The 18,824-nt window shown below is 57.3% G+C and overlaps 1 protein-coding gene across 1 annotated transcript; it reads right to left on the reverse strand.

Annotated features, from left to right (window-relative positions):
- Positions 1-1,149: 1,149 nt before the first annotated feature.
- On the reverse strand, positions 1,150-8,157 carry KCNK16 (potassium two pore domain channel subfamily K member 16). Its single transcript, XM_062187480.1, has 5 exons — positions 7,945-8,157; positions 4,200-4,314; positions 2,543-2,709; positions 1,656-1,821; positions 1,150-1,373 (listed from the first exon to the last, which is right to left on the reverse strand). The coding sequence occupies exons 1-5, from the start codon at positions 8,155-8,157 to the stop codon at positions 1,150-1,152; spliced, it is 885 nt and encodes a 294-aa protein (XP_062043464.1).
- Between the last annotated feature and the right edge of the window lie 10,667 nt (positions 8,158-18,824).

The following is an 18,824-nucleotide window of genomic DNA, read 5'->3' on the forward strand; positions in this document are numbered from 1 at the left end:
CACCTGCAGCCTCTCCGTTGTGTGTCCTAGGAAGGCCAGGGTCCCCGGGCTCGGCAGCGAGGGGGCCTTGACCAGGGGAGCTGCCCCTTCCCTACTTCCCCAGAGGCACCCTGCACAGAGCATCCACCCAGGGTGTGCTGAGAGCCCATGGGGTTCTCCATTGCCCGGCTCTCAGCTGTGTTCCCTGGGCCCCGCCTCCCAGGGGTCCTGTCCTCCAGGGCCCAGCCACTTAGGGGCCTGTTTGTTGTTGGGTGGTGGGAGAGACAGGGGCTTGGGCTGGACCGGCTGACCCCTGCTCTTCCCTCTGGCCACACATGTCGCAGTCTGGCAGGAGAAAGGCCAGGCCTGGAGGCTGCATTCCCCAGGGAGGGTGCCTTTCCCAGAAGGCTCCTGGGATCTGCTCGCTCTCTGGCTTCCCAGGGCAGCTTGAGAAGACACCAGCCCAGAGGGAGTCCCCTGGGGGCCGGGAAAGGAGTGGGAGACCCAAGAGGCCAGAGCCTTGTTCATGGCAGCCCTAGGCCTCCAGGCTAGGGGCTCTGGGGAGCTCGGAGGGGCAGCCTCCGAAGGCTGCCATCCTGGGTGTGCTAAGCTTATTCCGATGCCTCTGCCTGGCCTGGCGCTGCCCACCAGACACTCTTCTCGTGGGTCTGCTGTCATCACAGCATCTTGGGCACTGTCTAGTCCTTTCGCTAGATGACAGGGACGCTAGGGGGCAGAGCTTTCTCTGTTGTACCCCTGAGCTTGGCCCCGTGCCTGCTTGGTGCATGCAAATAGGGAAGCAAGGTTAAGGGCAACCTATGCTGCCTGCATGAACTCACTGGGGTAGGCATGTGGGGTGGGCAGTGGACAGCTGGCCACAGTGGTCCATGCGGGGCTTGAGTTTTCTTCCAGGCGGCCTTTGCGGCGGGGAAGGGTGCAGGTGCATGTTGGACTCACGCGCACCTGTCTTGGATCCTGCCTCTACGTCTCCCCGCTGTTGCTTTCTGGGACACCTCTGTCTCCCTCCGCAGAGCTCCTGACATCAGCCCCGGCTGGGGAGTGAGTGGGTTGGGAGAAGAGGAGGCAGGGCAAGAAAACCAGAGGGCACGGGGTGGGGTGGGCTGGGTGGGGGAAGTGGAGGAGGGCTTCTGAGGCCACTTGGGGTGGGGCTCATGCCGAGATGGGGGTCTTCTGAGGTCTGGAGAGGCCGGGAGCACCAGTGGAGGCTCTGGCCTTGAGGCCGAGGCCCCTGCCTAGCAGCCAGAGCTGGGAGCACCTGTGCAGAAGCAGGGGCCCCAGGGGGAGGATCAGCGCCAGCCACGCCAGGCCCAGGAGAATCCACACAGCTGCCAGGCTCCGGTAGATGGAGATGTAGTGCTTGCTGGGGTCCGTGCCTGCCGTGGGAGGGGACGGCAGCCATGCAGGGGTCCGAGGGGCCCCTAGGGGTCCCCACCAGCCAGGACACTCTCTCCTTCTTCCCCTTAACAAACATCAGTGGTGGAAGTCCCTGGGGGAAGTGACTGGCAATGGGTCCCAGACCTCTGATGGTCTCCAGCGGGCCTCAGATTCAGCGGTCTCCCGTGAACAGCCCGAGGCCACGTCTGACCATCAGGGGTGCCCTCCCTCCAAGCCCCCCAGGCTCCCCACCCCAGCGGATGTGACTGTCCCGTTCTCACCCACAACGTAGTCCCCGAAGCCGATGGTGCTGAGAGTGATGAAGGCGAAGTAGAAGCCCTCGCCGAAGCTCCAGCCCTCCACGTGTGAGAAGACCATGGGCGGGAAGATGAGGACGGCCAGCGTCCCCAAGGCCAGGAACAGAGCGAGGCCCAGCACCTGCAGGAGCTGTGGTGGGGGCGGGGTGGGGGTCTGCCGATGAGTCAGCCGGGAAGGCTCCAGGACCTTAGAGTGGTCCCAGGCCGACCTGGGAGTGGGGCAAGGCTGGGCCGTAGCGAGGCCCTTGCCCTGTCCAGCAGACCTTGGGGGTGGGGCCGGGGCAAGCTCTGGGCAGAGGAATTGCCCTAAGTGGGTCAAGCAGAGATCTGGAGATCCCTTCATGCCTGGGGGGAGGGGTCACACTTGAGCACGCCCCGTAGGGGCTCCGTCAGGGGCAGTCAGAGGACTGCAAGGGACTGCCCCAGCGTCCTCTCACCCCTGCCCTCCTGGTGTGGGCATCAGGGGTGTACTGGGTGGCCTGTGGCCTGTTTCTGGCCACACCAAAGGAAGCTAGAATTCTGTGACGACCACGAGGACATGCTGCCCAGATCCTCTTTAAGGAAGTGTGGTTGGGCAGCTGTCCCCGGTCCCAGAGAACGCCTGGCTCTAGGTTCCGGGGCACCCCCGTAAGCCTGGTTGTGGCTGGGTTAATGTCCGCCTGTCCTTTTGGCCCCCTGCAGAGCTCTCCAGGCCTAGCCCTTGTCCAGCCCTCCCCTACCATTCAGCTTCCCCCTCTACTCGGCCGGCACCTGCGCTTCTCTTCCACTCCACGGGTGGCTGCCTCTCAGGCTCTGCACCCAACTCTGCCCGCTAGGTGCACAGCAGGCCTCGAGGGAGGGAGGGGCCCTACCTGGGAGCGCCGGGGCTGGTCCTCCCACCTCTCCAGGGTGACCAGGTGGGCACGCAGCCCTGTGCCCAGGTGGTTGAGGAAGATCACGTTGAGTGGGATGCCCACCAGGGCGTAGAAGACACAGAAGACCTGCCCCGCCTCTGTGCTGGGCGCCAGGTTGCCATACCCTGCGGAGGGAGGGGGCATGTGCACATACAGGGACCAGGGGTCAGAGTGCGTCCACCTCCCCTCCCCAGGCTCCAGCAGAGGCTCCTCTTCCACCACCTATGGGGGGAGGAGGCGCCCTTCCCCTTTCCCATGAACTCTGCTAGAATGATCTTTGTTTGTAGGAACTCTGCTGATCTTTGAAGGCCTTTCTTAAATGACACTGCCTCCAGGAAGCCCTCCTGCATGCCACCCTCCTTCCTCCACCTGGGTGTGATTTTCCCTCATGCTTTGTGTCATTCCTAGCTTGTGATGTTCTTTGCCTTATATAATTCTTGTCACCTGTGCTCAAGGAAGACGTGTTGAATCAGACCTAACTGAGTACATGGGGGAGAGGCATTGGAAGGGGTCTGAAGGTTTCCTGGGAGGCTGGTGAAGTGGGTTTTCTGGCTGAAGGGGTGTAGCAGGTACTGTTAGGGTCCTGTCTTCTCAGAACACCTGCAGCTTTGGTGGGCAGTTCTGTACACAAGTGGCTTTCCACCTAAGGGTTTTTTTTGGTGGGGAGCGGGGAACAGATATGGCATCCATGGTTCACTCCCTGCAATAGCCAGGGCCGGACCAGGCCAAAGCTGGGAGCCAGGACCGCAGTCCAGGTGTTCCATGTGGCTTGCAGGAGCCGCCTCCACCTGCTGCCTTCCAGGATGTGCATTAGCAGGAAGCTGGAGGCAGGGATGGAGCCAGGACTCCAACTCAGGTCCTTGGATATGGGATGTGGGCTTCGTAAGTGCAGTCTTAACCACTGTGCTGAACTCCTGATCCTACCTGAGAGATCGAAAGAAAATGTATTTGTTTGAGAGGGAGGGAGGGAGGGAAGGAGGGGAGAGGAAGGGAGGCAGAAGGAGAGAGAGAGAGAGAGAGTTTCTATTGTCTGCTAATTCACTCCCTAAATGCCCACAATGGCTTAAGTTGGAAGCCAGAAACTCACTCCAGGTCTCCCACCTAAGTGGCAGGGACCCAGTGACTTGAGCCAGGATCAGCATCACAGGGAGATTAAGACTGCAGCCAGGAGCTGGGTATTGGATCTGGGCAGTCCCCTGTGGAGCGTGCGTGTTTCAACGGGCATCTCACCTGCTAGGCTAAGCATCCGCCCCACCTGGGAGACTCTCATGGATGCAGGACTATGTTTGGTCTATGCACCTGTCCAGAATGCTGGAGACTTAAAGCCCCCAGGACCAGCCCTCGGGCCGTAAGGGCAGGAGCTGGGAGATAAATAGCCCCTCAGTCTCTCCCTCCGTGGGAACTCTTCTGAGGATGGGGTCTGCCCGCCCCTCCGCGGGTCCTGAGCAGAAGGAGCCGAGTCATTCAGACAAGCGTTATCTCCACTCGCCCACTCCCCTCCTGGTGCTCCCTGAGTCGTCTCCCAGCTAAACCACATCTTCGTCCCAGCGCCCGCTTTTGGGGAGCTCCTTCTAGGACAGGGCCTTGGGGAGTCCTCGCATATCCCGGCTTTTACCTATGGTGGTGACGACCGTGCCTGCAAAGAAGAAGCTGCTGCCGAAGTCCCAGTTGCTGGGGTTGGTGGAGTTGCCTTTAGGGTTCACGCCTTTCACCCAGGCTTCCATGATGACCTGTGGGGGCGGACGGCATGGATAGGGGAGGACGGCGGAGGTGACAGACCTGGAGTCCCCAAGTTCTTCACAGGCTGCCTTCACGCTGTTTCTCTGAGCTAACCTCTTAGTAGCATTAGCGTTTCCGGAAAGGACTGGAAGGCTCGGGGTGGCTAAGTGACTCGCCCGGGGTTGCTGGACTGCGAGGCCAGTGCCTGTTCCCCGGCCAGGGATGACTGTGGTTTCCTGGGGGCTGCTGGAGGGGAAGGGGCCCACGGTGAGGTGCAGAATGCTGCAGGGGGGGTCCAGGCAGGAGACCCAGCTGGTGACAAGAGGACATTGCATGTGGGTTGCTGGGACTGGGGAGACGTCAGGATGGGTGGTTCTGGAAGGGCTGAGTGGGGAGCATGGGGTTTGGGGGCCACAGGGAAGCCACAGGTCTGAAGGTGGGGGACAAAGAAGCCAGCGTTCTGTGACCTTCCAGGTGAGCCAGCGGCCATGCCCTTGGCTGCCCTCTAGTGAGTCCCAGCTGTGTCTCCCAGGGAACTTCCAGACAGAGTCTGTGTGCACACACGCAGGGTGGTGTGTGTGTGTGTGTGGTGTGTGCATGAGAACTATACAAGAGGACTTGAGCAAGTTCATGGAAAAGTGGCATTAAAAGGGGAGTTTATTTTGGTGCCACAGTTTGAAATCCATACATAGCGTTTTCATTTTCCATGTTTTTTTTTTTTTAAGATTTATTTTTATTATTTGAAAGTCAGAGTTACACAGAGAGAGAAAGAGAGGCAGAGAGAGAAAGAGAGAGGTCTTCCATCCGATGGTTCACTCCCCAGATGACTGCAATGGCTGGTGCTGCGCCGATCCAAAGCCAAGAGCCAGGAGCTTCCTCCAGGTCTGCCACATGGGTGCAGGGTCCCAAGGACCTGGGCCATCTTCTATTGCTATCCCAGGCCAGGGTGTTAACCTGCTGTGCCACAGCACCGGCCCCTCCATGGGCTTTTAGAACACCCCAAGTGTGCATGGATTTCAAAACTTCTTTGCACCAACATATAATATATCTTTTGGGGCTAACATTGTGGCACAGTGGATTAAAGTGTGGCCTGCAACGTCGGCATCCCATATGAGCACTGGTTTGAGTCCTGGCTGCTCCACTTCTTCTCCAGATCCCTGCTAGTGACCTGGGCAAAGCAGTGGAAGATGGCCCACATGCTTGGGCCCCTGCCACCCTCGTGAGAGACCTGGATGGAGTTCCAGGCTCCTGGATCCAGCTGCAGCCCTTGTGGCCATCTGGGGGAGTGAACCAGATGGATGGATGCTCTCTCTCTCTCTCTCTCTCTGTGTGTGTCTATCCCTCTCTTTCTGAAATTCTGCCTTTCAAATAAGTAAATACTTTTAAAAACTTAGCTTTTAATTCCATTTTCCACAAACTTCTTGAAACATCTTTGTACATTGCCCATATGTGCATGATGTGTGTGTGTGTGTGTGTGTCTTGCACCTGTGTTATACAACCTGAACTTTTGCAGGCTTAAACCTAAAAGCCTTCATCCCTGAGCCCAACCACTAGGGGAAATGCGTAACTCCAGGACCCCAGGACCCCCAGCCCCCAGCCCCCTCCCCTTCAGCGGTGCACTGTCCAGGGGCAGCAGTATAGCCTCGCCACCTGGCACAGCTCCCAAGGCAGGCAGGACTGTGGCAGCTTGGGTCAGCAGTTCCTATGGGAAGTGGCTCCCCTGGCTGGGCCAGGCCAGTCTGGGCATCCCCCTGACACAGGCTGTCTGCTTCTCCTCATGTCTGTGGAACTGGCCTCTGAGGATGTGGACTTTGGCTTCCCGTACTTTCCCACAGAGCCAGGGAGGCTCGATGGAACATTCCTGATCACCCTGCTCCCTGGAGACCCTCACACCCTTGGGAACAGCACTCGCCCTGGGCCTGGGTTCTCCATCCTGGAGAGCAGGGGCACTGAGGTCAGTGAGGTGCCAAGTACCAGGGTGGGCAGAGGTGGGCGGCCGCAGAGCTTTCCTCTCTGGGAATCCACACGGGGCTGGGGTGGGGAGGAGAGAGGGGGGCTTGGGAGTGTGGTGAACCCGCCCAAGCCTCGTTTGCACCCGGAGTCCATTTCAGCCCCGCTTTCAGAGCTGCTGGGGGCCGTGCGTGTATCCCGGGGTCTCACCCCAGCACTTTTCTGCCTGCCAGCTCCACTGCTCCGGCAAGTCAGGGTTTGTCCTGAAGTCGAGGCACAGGGCTGCCTTGTGCCCGTGGACATCACTGGGGGCACCCTGCAGTCACGCCTGTAGTTGCCCTCCTTCTGCCTTGCAGAGCTGGTGGGACGATGCCTTCCAGGGCTCCCCACACCCTCAGGCTCCTGGCTCCCTCCTCTCACCCAGGGCGGAGGGAGTCTCCAGGGCCTCTGCCTTCCAATGCAGGGTCTGGGAGGCTCCTGACCTCTTCTCAGCCCAGATCTGGGTACCATGACCCCAAGCCTCACTAACCCTGTCCACCAGACAGCAAGGAAGTGGAGCCTGAAGCCGGAAGCCCAGTTTCCTGGGAGAACCTGGGATAGTTCTCTCACAGTTCCAGAAAGTTCTCTCTGACCAGGTGTCATCTTCTAGGCCGGCTGCCCTTAATTCTGAGGGACTTCAGCACCATCCACAGGGCTTAACCACAGGCTACTGGGTTCCCGAGTCGGCAGGTCTGGGGTGGAGTCCTGTGCATTGCCCGCAGGCTCCCAGGGGCTGCTGGTGCTGCTGTCCAGTCCATGCTGGAAGAGGGCAGCCACCTGCTGCCTCCCCACCCCCACCCCTGCACTTCTGCCATTTGTGTGGTGAAGACGGAGCGTTCCAGGGTGTGAGTTCTAGTTCTACCAGGAACTTGGTCAACACACTCCACCTCTCGCTGCCCCAGCTCCCGTCTACAACGTGGAGGTGGCGGTGGAGACAGGGGTATGAGAAGACACCCGGAGAGTGCTAGCCCCAGGCCCTGCTGCTCGCTGCTGGAGGCACATTGTGAATGCTCAGCAGGTGCAGCCGCTCTCAGCCGCTCCTGTCACCCCTGGACCCTCTGCTTCCCCACCACACCTGGTTGCCTTGTTTCTGGGAGAGAGGGATGGGGAGGGGGTCTAGGCAGGGGGATGGCCCCCTCTGCCACCAGAGAGAACTCCCCAGAGTGAGCTGGCAGAGCTCAGTCACACTGGCCACTGCCCACCAAGCCCAGTTCCAGACGGAACAAACACTCGGGAAGCCAGTCTGGCGACTGCCCTTGGCATTGATCTGTGTCTCTGCTCAGGGACAGGAGCTGGAGAGTGGAGAGAAAGATCAGCAGCTGTGGGGTGTGGGGAGAGCGGAAGTGGGGGAGGAGGAAATTTGGCCACCGTTGTTGGCACTGATCCACATGCAGGACAGGTAACACTATTTATTCCCTTCGCTCCCTAGGGGAGGATAATTGAGCCCAGAGAGGTTAAATGATTTGCTCAAGGTCACATAGCAATTGGTTGTAGACCTGGGGCCAGAACCCAGGACTGGGTTTCACTAGGTTCTCTCTTCCCACTCAGCTTCCACAGCGGGCATCAGCCTCTGGAACCTGCCATGAGGACCCCCACCCTCCTCACCTTCCCGACCCCCTCCCTCCCGTTCCCACATGCCCCCCCCCCTTCACCTGCACAAACTGCTCCAGGGCCTGCTGGTCCAGGCAGGTGTAGTTCTCTAGGAAGCGCAGCTTTTCAAACTGAAACTGGTCCCGGGACTGGGCCTCTGCCTGCTTCTCCAGCAGCTGGAAGACGGTGGCACCGAGCAGCAGGTAGCTGATGTAGGCCAGCAGCAGGGGCAGCACGCGGCTGCCCCAGCAGCTGCAGAAGCCGGTGCAGGGCATGGCACGGCCAGGACCCTGCCAGGGCCTCGGGGCTGGCTACGGGGAGGAGAGGCGGGAGGCAGGTGAGGAGTGAGCACCCAGGGACCTGTGCCCAGGACCTGGCGTGCCCTGCTCTGTGGCGCAGGTGTCTGCAGGCCGGGGAGTGTGTTTGAACAGTGCGGCTCAGCTTGGCTGCACTAAGTGCTTGGAGTGCAAACAGGCCAGCCACCCCCCACCCAACCTTTTCTTCCTTTTTTTTTTTTCCCCATGGGCAGCAGTAAGTCAGCAGCATGGACCCCTCAAAGAGACCTACCTGGTTCTCCTGAGGTCTTCATGTCTCACTCGCTGTCTGCAGGCTGGGTGGGTGTTTCTGAGCCACATCCGAAATGGGCACCCCCGTGGCCCAGGCTTGAACAGGTGTTCTCCACGGCCCCCAGTCCCTTCACCCCTGAAGGCTGCAAGCCTCCAAGCTTAGGAGCTGGGCAGAAATCAGAATGGGGGGGGGGGTGAATAAACCTTCTACTCAGTTGCCTAGGCAGCAACACTGGGCTGGCAGCATTGACCTGCCTATTGGGGGAGCCTGAGGAAGAGTCAGCCGGGAGCCAGGTGACAGACCGGGGCAGAGCAAGCAGATGACAGTCTCACTCGGGGACTGTGCCAGGGCCTGTGCTGCTCGTGAACTGGGTTCATTGCCCTTGGAGCACCTGCTGATTGTTGGTTTTGCTTGAAGTCCGTTGGCGGGTCGCCCTCCAAGGCGTTGGTGAGATACCCAAGTGTGAATGAGAAGGAACAGAGCGTATCCTGGCCTTGGGGTGTGCACAGGGTGCACTCCCTCTGGGTGAGTGGGAGTGAGGCTGCTGTCTCTTCTTTCCCGTCTTTGCTCATGTGTGTGCGTAACAGCTTTATAGAGGCATAATTCACAAACTGTGCCATTAACACATTTGAAAAGTACAATTCAATGGTTTTCTGTGTGTTTCCAGGGTTGTACAACCATTCCCACTCCACAGTCAATTTTAGAACATTTTTATCACCTCCAAGAGAAACTCCAGGGGTGGGTGTTGTGGCACAGTGGGTTAAGCCACATCCCAGATCGGGTGCCTGGTTTGAGTCTTGGCTATCCCCATCTTCCTATCCAGTTCCCCGCTAATGCACACCCTGGGAGGCAGCAGGTGATGACCCAAGTACCTGCTGTGGCAGGTCCCAGGGCTCCGATCTTTAGGGCTCAGTGACAGTTCCCTGTATGAGGGAGCCTCGGTTTGTGTATCCAGTCGCCACCCAGTGTGTTATTTCCACTTTTTGTTACTGTGTATATTGCTGCCATGGATATTTGTGTCTGAATTTTTAGAAATCATTATTAAAAAAAATTTTTTTTGAAAGGCAGAGAGAGAGAGAGAGGATCTTCCATCTGCTGGTTCACTCTCCAGTTGCATGCAACAGCTGGGGCTGGGCCAGGCCAAAACCTGAATCCTGGAACTCAATCCAGGTCTCCTACATGGGTGCCAGGGGTCAGCGTCACCTGCTGCCTCCCAGGGCGCACATGAGCAGGAAGCTGGATCTGAAGTGGAGCTGAGACACAAGCCCCGAAGCAGGGCATTCTGGAACGCCAAGTGGTGTCTTAGCCACTGCCCTGAACACCGACCCTGGATTTGAGGTTGATGTGGGCTTGTATTTTCACTTCTCTCTGGTGACTGCCGGAAGTTGGGGCTGCTGGGCCATCCGATCGTTTCTCCAAGTGGCTGCACCACTGCACGTCCCCACTAGCCGGCCCTGAGGACTCTCGTTTCTCTGCCTGTGTTTTCTTTGTTACCTGCTGGGCAGCCTTGCCTCCCTCCAGCTAATGGAAGCCAGCCTGTGTGTGTTGACCCCAGGCGTTGGGAGGTGGTTGGGCCAGGCCATCACTGTTCGCCACCTGCTCCCTGCTGTCTTGGGGAGGTTTCCCAGAGCCACCCGGGAGAGCTCTGTGTTCAGGCAGCAGAGTAAGTGCAAACCCGTAAAAGAGCTGGGCAAGCAGAGGAGACAGGCAAACCAGGCTCCAAGACCTCAGCCTTGGCCTGGATCTTGGGGTGCTCTGGCACCCCTGTTAGTCCCGAGGTAGAGCATGGGAGCTGGGCTTCCATGGTCTCTCACCCATCAGATGTTTGGGCGTTTCTGGCCTTGGGCACAACAGCTCCGGCTGCAGGCAGTACACGGGAGACAAGCCCCAGGTGCTGGCCTGGCCATGGTGAGGGGGGACAACACGCAGAAGCCCGAGGGGGGAAGGCAGATGTGGGAAGGTGCGAGGGTTGACTGTGTCCCCTGCATCTGCTCTCCCAAGCTCCCTTGCAGCTGGCACTGGCCATGCGACACAGCGCTGGCCATGAATGAGTGGAGCCAGCTGAGGATGGGGCAAATTTGTTCAACCCTGGCCAAGGGTTCTGCTACAGATGCCTGGACTTGCTGAGCCATTTTGCATTAAGACTGGAGTCAGAAGCAGCTGGAGTCCCAACACTCACCCTTGCTGGTTTTCCTCTTGTGTTTTTGGGGAGATGGGGCCAGCGGGGCACTGATGGTGGTCTCTACTGTAGACTTACCAGCTCCTGGCTTTGAGGGATTAGCTGAAAGGCTGAGAGACATCAGCCCCTAAAACAATCATCAACCTCTGTGACAATCATCCCCAATGACAATCACCATCAACCCCCAACCCCGCTGCCAGTCAACCCTTCTCTGATTGCCCTGGAGAGGCAGAATGTTCACCCATGGATGTCAGCATGCCCCGGTGCGAACAGAGCAGCCCCGTCAGCACTGAGCATCCTCCATCCATCTGGACACGGTCCATGGGTAATGAAGGTCGTTAAGAAAGAGAAGGAAGGAACAGAGAATGGACTCAACATGGGCACTGCGGTGGCCCAGAGGGACGCCTGTGATGGCTTGGGGTAGAGGAAGGACACAATCAGCTATCATGGGTGCCCACCATCAGGTCCTGGGCAGGAGGAAGTGGTACCAGGTTCTCCGTAGGCAAACAAAACACTATTCGCTTGTGGCCCATCCATGGGGAACCCGCCGTGTGCTGGTGCTCGCCTTGGAGACCCCTCCCTTCCTCTTCTCATGCTATAGTCGCTCACGCAGTGCCCCCTCGCGTTGGCACCTGTCCCAGCCACTCTTTTTAGCTTGCTGTGGTCTGCTGGGGTCAGCGCTGGTGGGGTTTAGGAGGACCCTGTAGGACTTGGGGGAGGCCTCCCGCCCAACATCGCCCCACGTGGGCTGGCCTCCGCCATGAGCGAGGGGTGGACACCGGCATGATTTATAATCTCTTTCAGGGAATTGCTGCCGCTAATGGGCAGAGCCAATGCGTGCTTCCCAAGGGGGCAGGGCAAAATCAATTAATGGAGAGGCTGACACGGCTGGGCCTGCTGGCAGCGTGCGGCCTGACATCCGGAGGCGATAAGGGGCCTTCTGAGGCTGAACTAACAAGGAGATTGGAGGGAAGAGAAGAAAAACAAAACCCCCAGGTCCACTGCATGTACAGTGGGCAGAGAAGGCAGAGCAAACACAGCACCGGGCACGGGCCTCTTTCCGCCTCAGTGAGCCCTGAGATAAGGGGAGGCCGGCTGCCCACCCCGCTGTCCAGCACACGGCTTCGCTCCGGAGGCCCCCAGTCCACGTCCACGCTGGCGAGAGGCACGCTTTCCAGACGGGAGCCAAGGGCAGAAGATAAGGCCCCTGCCTCAGCCATGGGCCCTGGTTTCAGACCCCAGCACCCTGCAAATAGGTGGCCCCAAGTGGCTGACGTGTGAGTGCTGGCTGTGGGTGCAGGGGCTGCCGGAGATGTCCCCCAGTGTCCTCTGTGGATGTGGCGTGGGGCAGGGTCCCAGAGGCTTTTATCTGTCCTTGTGAACAAAGAGTGTGTGGCCTTGGAGGAGGTCCTGCCTGCTCTCAGACCCGCAGAGAGGGTGTGCGAAGCAGAAGGGTGACTCCCCAGAAAGCCTCGGAACAAACACACACTGCACCTGCTGCGGATCTTGTGCAGAAATAGGCTTTTTTTTTGTTTGTTTGTTTGATTTAAGAGGCAGACAGAGATAGATAGATATATATATATAGAGAGAGAGAAAGAGGTCTTCCATCTGCTAGTTTACTCCCCAATTGGCCACAATGGCCAGAGCTGTGCAGATCTGAAGACAGGAGTCAGGAGCTTCTTCTGAGTTCCCTCTGCTGGTGCAAGCACTTGGGCCATCTTCCACTGCTTTCCCAGGCCATAACAGAGAGCTGAGTTGGAAGTGGAGCAGCCAGGACACGAGCCAGGATCCATATGGGATGCCAGCACTGTAGGCGGAGGCTTTACTTGCTACGCCACAGTGCTGGCCACACAGAAATGGGCTTTTTTTTTTTTTAATTTGTTCATTTAAAAAATGCTGGTTCACTCCCCCAATGACCACAGCAGTCATGGCTGGGCCTGGCTGAAGCCAGGAGTCAGGAACTCCATCTGGGTCTCCCATGAGGGTGGCGGGAACTCAAATACTTGAACCATCATCTGCTGCCTCCCTGGGCACATGAGCAGGAAGCTGGACGGGAAGCGGAGCAGCCGAGGCTCCACGTGGCACTCCTATACGGGATGCCAGCTGCGTCCCAAGTGGAGGTCAGACCTGCTGCACCACAGCCTGCCTTTTTAAAAAAGAGCTGCAGATCTTTCCCCGAGCCCATCGGAGACACAGTTCAGAGTGGGGCAGTGGTTGCACTGGGGAGAGGGTTTCATTTCCACCAGATAGAGTTCATGAGCCTTGGCCGGGCTTCCCCAGACACAGCATGGGAGTGAGTGGTCCAGCGGGGGGGGGGGGGGGGGGGTGACCAGGATGCATCGGCAAGGGTGTGAGGAACAGCGACAGGGAAGAGGAGGCAGCTGGAATGGGATCAGGGTTTGCAACCCACTGGGTCACTAGGGTTTGCAACCCCTGCCAGGGCACTGCTCACGTGTCTATCTTAATGGTTAGGGTGGGGGTGGCAGCAGTTTGTCCTTGGAGGCATGACAACAGCAGGAGCCCGGACCCTTTTCTCAATGGCCAATATCCTTGAGAAAGGTGACTTGATTGTTAAACAATCCACTGGACACTCTGCATTGACACACCCCATGTCACCTCCTCTGGGAGAAGTCCTGAGCTGTAGGAGGTGCTGGGCCCTGGAAGCCTGGGGTGACAGGGACCAGGATGCCAGCAAAATGTATGGAATGATACAGACTTCCTTGGGTCTCAGGAAGGGGCAGAGCCTCCCCAGGGCCCAGATGTAAACCAAGAAACCAAAAGTGTTGGGACACAGTCAGGGTTGTAGCTATAGGGGGTGTGCCAGGGTTGACCAATCTTGTGTGCAGGCCCTAGTCTGTATGTACGATTCAATGAACCATTGTAGTAGCTGTTCATAAGCCCACATGAGGTGCAGCAATTTTTTTCTTTAAGATTTATTTATTTGATAGGCAGAGTTATAGAGAGAAGGAGAGACAGGTCTTCCATCCGCTGGTTCACTCCCCCAAATAGCAGCAGCATCCTGGGTTGGACCAGGCCAAAGCCAGGAGCCAGAGCTCCTTCCGGGTACAAGGGCCTAGGAACTTGGGCCATCTTCCACTGCTTTCCCAGGTGCTCCAGCAGGGAGCTGGATTAGAAGTGGAGCAGCCGGGACTTGAACCGGCACCCATATGGGATTCCGGTGCTGCAGGCAGAGGCTTAATCTGCTATTCCACAGCCAATCTTTCTACATTTCCTTGCCCTGAAGCCTTGGCTGTCCCTGGATACACATGAAGGAACGCTCCCTCCCCCTTCCCAAATCCCTACAGACCCCGTTCTCCACACTGCACATCCCGTGTCTTCTCCCAGTACTGGACACTGAGCCCACCATTCTGCCTTCCACTCTGCACCTGCTCCTGCCCTCACACCCTCCCCTTCCTCGACAGGGCCCCCAGGACCATGCTATTCCAGTACCTCCTGCTTCACACTGATCCTTTGTTTATGTACTGATTGTCCACTTCCCTAATTAACATGGAAGTCCCAGGAGAGCTGGCCCTGTCTCTGCTTGGTCACCTGAACTCCGCGCGGTGGAAGGCACAGCCGTGCTGCACTACCAGCAGGTGAAGGAGCCGTGCTTATGTTTAGGGAATGACAAGGGGCATCTTTCTGCACCTGCTTTAAACACATGACCCACTGCATTTTAAAAAAATCATCCTGTTTATTACTCAGTTTTCTGTGTCATTCCTGGGGTCTGTTTCTGTTTCTAGCAATTGGTTTTTAGCCTCAGCATGGGCCATATTTTCCTGCTGCTTTGCATGCCCAGTCACTTTTTATTGGATGCCAAATGGTGTGAATCCTACATTGGATTTTTTTTCTTTTAAATACTGTTGAGCAGGGCCAGTGCTGTAGCATAGTGGTTAAAGCTGCCACCTACAGTGCTGACATCAAGTCCCGGCTGCTCCACTTCTAATCCAGCTCTCTGCTATAGCCTGGGAAAGCAGTGGAAGATGGCCCAAGTCCTTGGGCCCCTGCACTCACATGGGAGACCTGGAAGAAGCTCCTGGCTCCTTGCTTGGGCTTGGCCGTGCCCTGGCTGTTGAGGTCTTTTGGGGAGTTCACCAGCGGATGGAAGACCTTGTTCTCTCTCTCTCTCTCTCTCCCTCTCTCTCTCCTTCTCTCTCTCTCTCTCTCTCTCTCTCTCTCTCTCTCTCTCCCTCTCCTGCTCTCAAGTTCGCATCCCTGGTACTCTGCCACCTCCCCCTCCCTGAACTCCTAGCTCCATTTCTTCAGCTCAGGGAAATCCCAAGGCCCCGCCTAGTCTCCCCTTCCGGAGCGGCCCCTGCAGCCTGTCTTCAGGCAAGACAACGAGAGCCAGCACAGGGCCACCGCCTGGGCTCCTCGACCCTCGGGGGCCAGTGTCCAGCACTGCCTGGCAGCTGGTGCTGGACAGTCACGGTTTGGCCCACTTTGTCCGGTTCACAGTCAATCAGAGTGGGAGCGCGGGTCAGGTCCCGCTGCTTCATCGTGACTGTCGCCCCACTTCTGCAGGCACAGCCTGCTCCCCCGGTTCATTCAGTAAGCGGCGTGGAGAAACAGAGTGGGGTCTGGACTGAGACATTCCAGGCAGCTGCTCTCTCAGGGTTTCTATATCCGGCTGCGGCTGATACAGCGCTGGGCTGTGTAACAGACACCCTGAGTCATCGTGGTTTAGGACAAGAGGCATTTATTCCCATGATAATAGGTCTGGGATCAGCCATGGTTCAGCTACCCCGGGCTGGGCTGTGGACCTGGCTCAGGTCTGCTGTCTGTGTTCCCAGATATGACACATAGGAACGCACCTCTGGATATGGGCTGAGGGAGTAACAGCCGCCGGGGACAGGTTTTCCCAAGGCCGCCATCACTGGAGTGCAAGGGGCTAGCCCAGCGGTGCCAGCTCACTTCAAGCCTCTGCTGGCCTCCTGTTTGCCAACATCCCATTGGTCAAAGCAAATAACGAGGCTCATGCCCAGGGCTGGGCATTGTGGCACAGCCGGGGGATTAAGCTGTGGCTTGTGACACCAGCATCCCATGTCAGAGCACACTGGTTTGAATCCCAGCTGCTCTGCTTCCGATCCAGCTCCCTGCTATTATGCCTGGGACAGTAGTGGAAGATGACCCAAGTTCTTGGGCCCCTGCACCTGTGTGGGAGACCTGGATGGGGTTCCTGGCTCAGCCTTGGCGGTTGTGGCAATTTGGGGAGTGAACCAGTGATGGAAGATCTCTCTCTTTCTCTCTCTCCCCCTTCTCTCTGATGCTCTGCCTTTAAATAAATAAATATTTTTTTAAAAAGCTCGTGCCCAAATTTAAGGGGTAGGGGAGGACACACGGCCCGTGGGAGGCTGTGGCAAAGCAGAGGATATGTAATTCTATTATATAGTCCCTGTAATTATTACGGGGAATATTTCAGGGTTGTTATCAATATACCACAGTTTTGGTCTCTGCTTCCTAAGTATTTCTTTTTCACAAGATCCGAGTGAGCCATAATACAACCCCGAGCCCCGATTTCCTGTCAAAGGAATGGGCAAGCTAGTGAATGTTAGCAGGGACAGGGCTGGAGCCACTGGCCTGGCTGCCTTCCGGAAAACCTTTTGGAAAACTTCCAATTTGGGGTCTGAAGTGAACTTGAATGGTGTCGTCCATGGCTCCTCTGAGCTTAGGTGGATTGCTGGAGAGTCTTCTTTTTAAAGTTTTATTAATTTATTTGAAAGGCAGAGTGACAGGGAGAGAGGAAAGAGGAGAGAGGAGAGAGAAAAGAGAGAAAAGAGAGAGAGAAAGAGAGAAAGAGAGATTCCATCCATTGGTTCACTCCACAAACAAGGCTAAGCAGGCTGAAACTTGGTGCCAGGGACTCCATCAGGGTCTCCCAGGTGGGCGGCAGAAACCCAAGTACTGGGGTCACATCTCTGCCTCCCAGTGACACAGGCAGGCAGGTAGGTTCAAACGGATTAGATCTGCAAGCTGGAGATCACGCCCTCCACCACACCCTCTGTGCAATCTCGTGCCCCTACCTGATCTCACCTGAATGCCCACCTGCCAATCAGGCTATGTAACCCCTTCCCTTTGGAAGTGGATAAAAGGCCTGGACCATGGTGGGCCCCTCCCCTTGCTGTGCCCCTGTAGCCTGGTGCCTTCGGGGTGTGAGGCCTTATGGCCTCCGCCCTGCCTCTGTTTCCTGCCTGCATGCTTGCTCCAGAGATTCCTGGCCTGCTCTCTGCTTGGCATGGACCCAATTTAGCGTCTAGATTTTTTTGTCCCCTAATTAAAGCCCTCAATTTCCTATGCATCTCTCTCACTGAATAAAACCCTTAAAAAAAAAAAAAACAACTTACCACATTGTCTGGACCATTTGAGCCAATATTCAGAATTCTCTGAATAAATGACAAGAATCCATTAGGATTATTACTAGTGAAGTTATTAATAAGGTGGACGATGTCACCAGGGGCATTAGCAGGCAGCTGGGTCACAGTAGAGGTGGAACTCAGTCCCAGACACTTGGCTACGGGGTGCAGGCTGCCCAAAAAGTGTCTTAACCTGCTATGCCAAAGCGCCCGGCCCTGTTGCAGAGTTCTTTCAAAGACTTCCTCCATGAATCCCATGTGCAGAAGCCACGGACTGCAGTCCAGTGTGTGTCCTCACCCCAGCTCCGGCTCCACCAGGAGGTGGCTCTGGGGGACGGAGGCGCCCTTGCCAGCTCCTGCACACACTTGGCATCCGATCTGCTCAGAGACACCAGGGGCCCCAGACTCCTGTCTTCTCCATTTCCTCCCGGTGATTGCTCCGGGAGGCTGACGGACGCTCCGTGTGGGGCCCCAGCACACGTCTCTGTCAATAAGGCCTTTGGATCCGGGAGATAACATCTCAGCCAGAGATCCAAAGTCAACAGACCCTGAGCAGGTGTGCCAGGAACTCTGCTGCTGGCTCCCCAGGGACTCGGGCAAGCTTCATGCCACCTGCAGGGCCCTGGAGAGTGGGGTTTGTGTGTGTGCCTGGATTGTGGACTCTGGCTTCTGGAATCCGGTTGTAGGGGCTCTGTTTGGTCTGCCCCGTTTCTACAGATGTCACTGAGGGCTGGCTATGAGCCATGGGCCATGCGTGGACCAGAGGCACTGGCCCTGTGCTGATGAGGCTCCAGTGCAGAGCCAGAGGGAAGCGACACCAGCCTGAGAAGCCTCTCTGGGTTCTGGCTCTGCCACCTGTGAATGGAAGGCAGTGTATTGACCTCTGAGCGGGGGACAGAGCAGCAATGGGCGAGACAAACCGGTCCCTGTTGTCACAGAGCTTTTAGTCTTAAGGGCTGGGGGAAGGGTGTTGTGGCTCATTAATTAAGAAGAGAAGCATGTAGAGAAAGGGAACATGTCAGGAAGTGTTGCAGGAGATACACAGTGATGGGAGAGAGTAACTAGGAGATGCGGTGGCCGGGCGAAGCCCCTGGGAGGTGGGACACTGCCTGCTGTCCCCTCTGCTTGGGTTTTCTCATGTTAGGAAGCGAAGCAGGGGTGCCTAGTTACAGGGGCTTTAGGAACCTGCCTCGCTCTGAAATGCAATGATTTTTATCTTCTTCAGCCCTAACAAAAGAAAACACAAACCAACCAACCAGCCACTGACACCACATCCTCTCTCTGCTCTGCCCGCAGGGTCACAAGGCCTGTGTTTACCGACAGAGGCGACAGAGCTTTATTGAGTTGGCTTCGTGTCCAGGTGCCCTCCCTCCTGCCTTCATGCCCCTCCCCAGCTGCAGCCCTTGGGGCGGGCAGAGGTTCTCTAAGGGCCTGTGCCACAGCGTGGAGTCCCTGAGCCGGTGCCTGTGTGTCAGAGAGCTTACTGAGAGGAGAAGACCCCCGCCCCTGCCAACACACACATCCGACACACCCTGAACTCCACGGCGCACCCCCAGGCAGCTAACTTGGGAACAGGAGTTTCAGCACAAATCCTGCAGAGCCCAAGTGGCTGGGTGCAGACTAGGAGGCCTTCTCCTAGGCTCTCCGCAGAGCTCCTGGAGCCATGCACCCCTCCCTGGTGCTGCGATGGCTCAGGCTGTGCAGGTGGACAGCCCCTTGGAGACATGGCTTGCTCAGGTGTGGCGCACACTGCATGCTGTCCAGGCCGAGGGTGATGTTGTGCGGAGCGGGTCGGGGGGGAGGGGCCCATCAAGAGGTCCCCCCGTTTTGCCTCCCACAACCA

This window comes from Lepus europaeus, chromosome 3, assembly GCF_033115175.1.
Source record: "Lepus europaeus isolate LE1 chromosome 3, mLepTim1.pri, whole genome shotgun sequence".
NCBI classification, from domain to species: domain Eukaryota; kingdom Metazoa; phylum Chordata; class Mammalia; order Lagomorpha; family Leporidae; genus Lepus; species Lepus europaeus.

Coding starts and splice junctions, on each gene's coding strand:
- KCNK16 (XM_062187480.1), bottom strand. CDS start 8,157: ATGCCCTGCACCGGCTTCTGCAGCTGCTGGGGCAGCCGCGTGCTGCCC. Junction 2,710..4,199: donor CACGGTCGTCACCACCATAG/GTAAAAGCCGGG, acceptor CTCCCTCCGCAG/GGTATGGCAACCTGGCGCCC. Junction 1,374..1,655: donor CTTCGGGGACTACGTTGTGG/GTGAGAACGGGA, acceptor CTCCCACGGCAG/GCACGGACCCCAGCAAGCAC.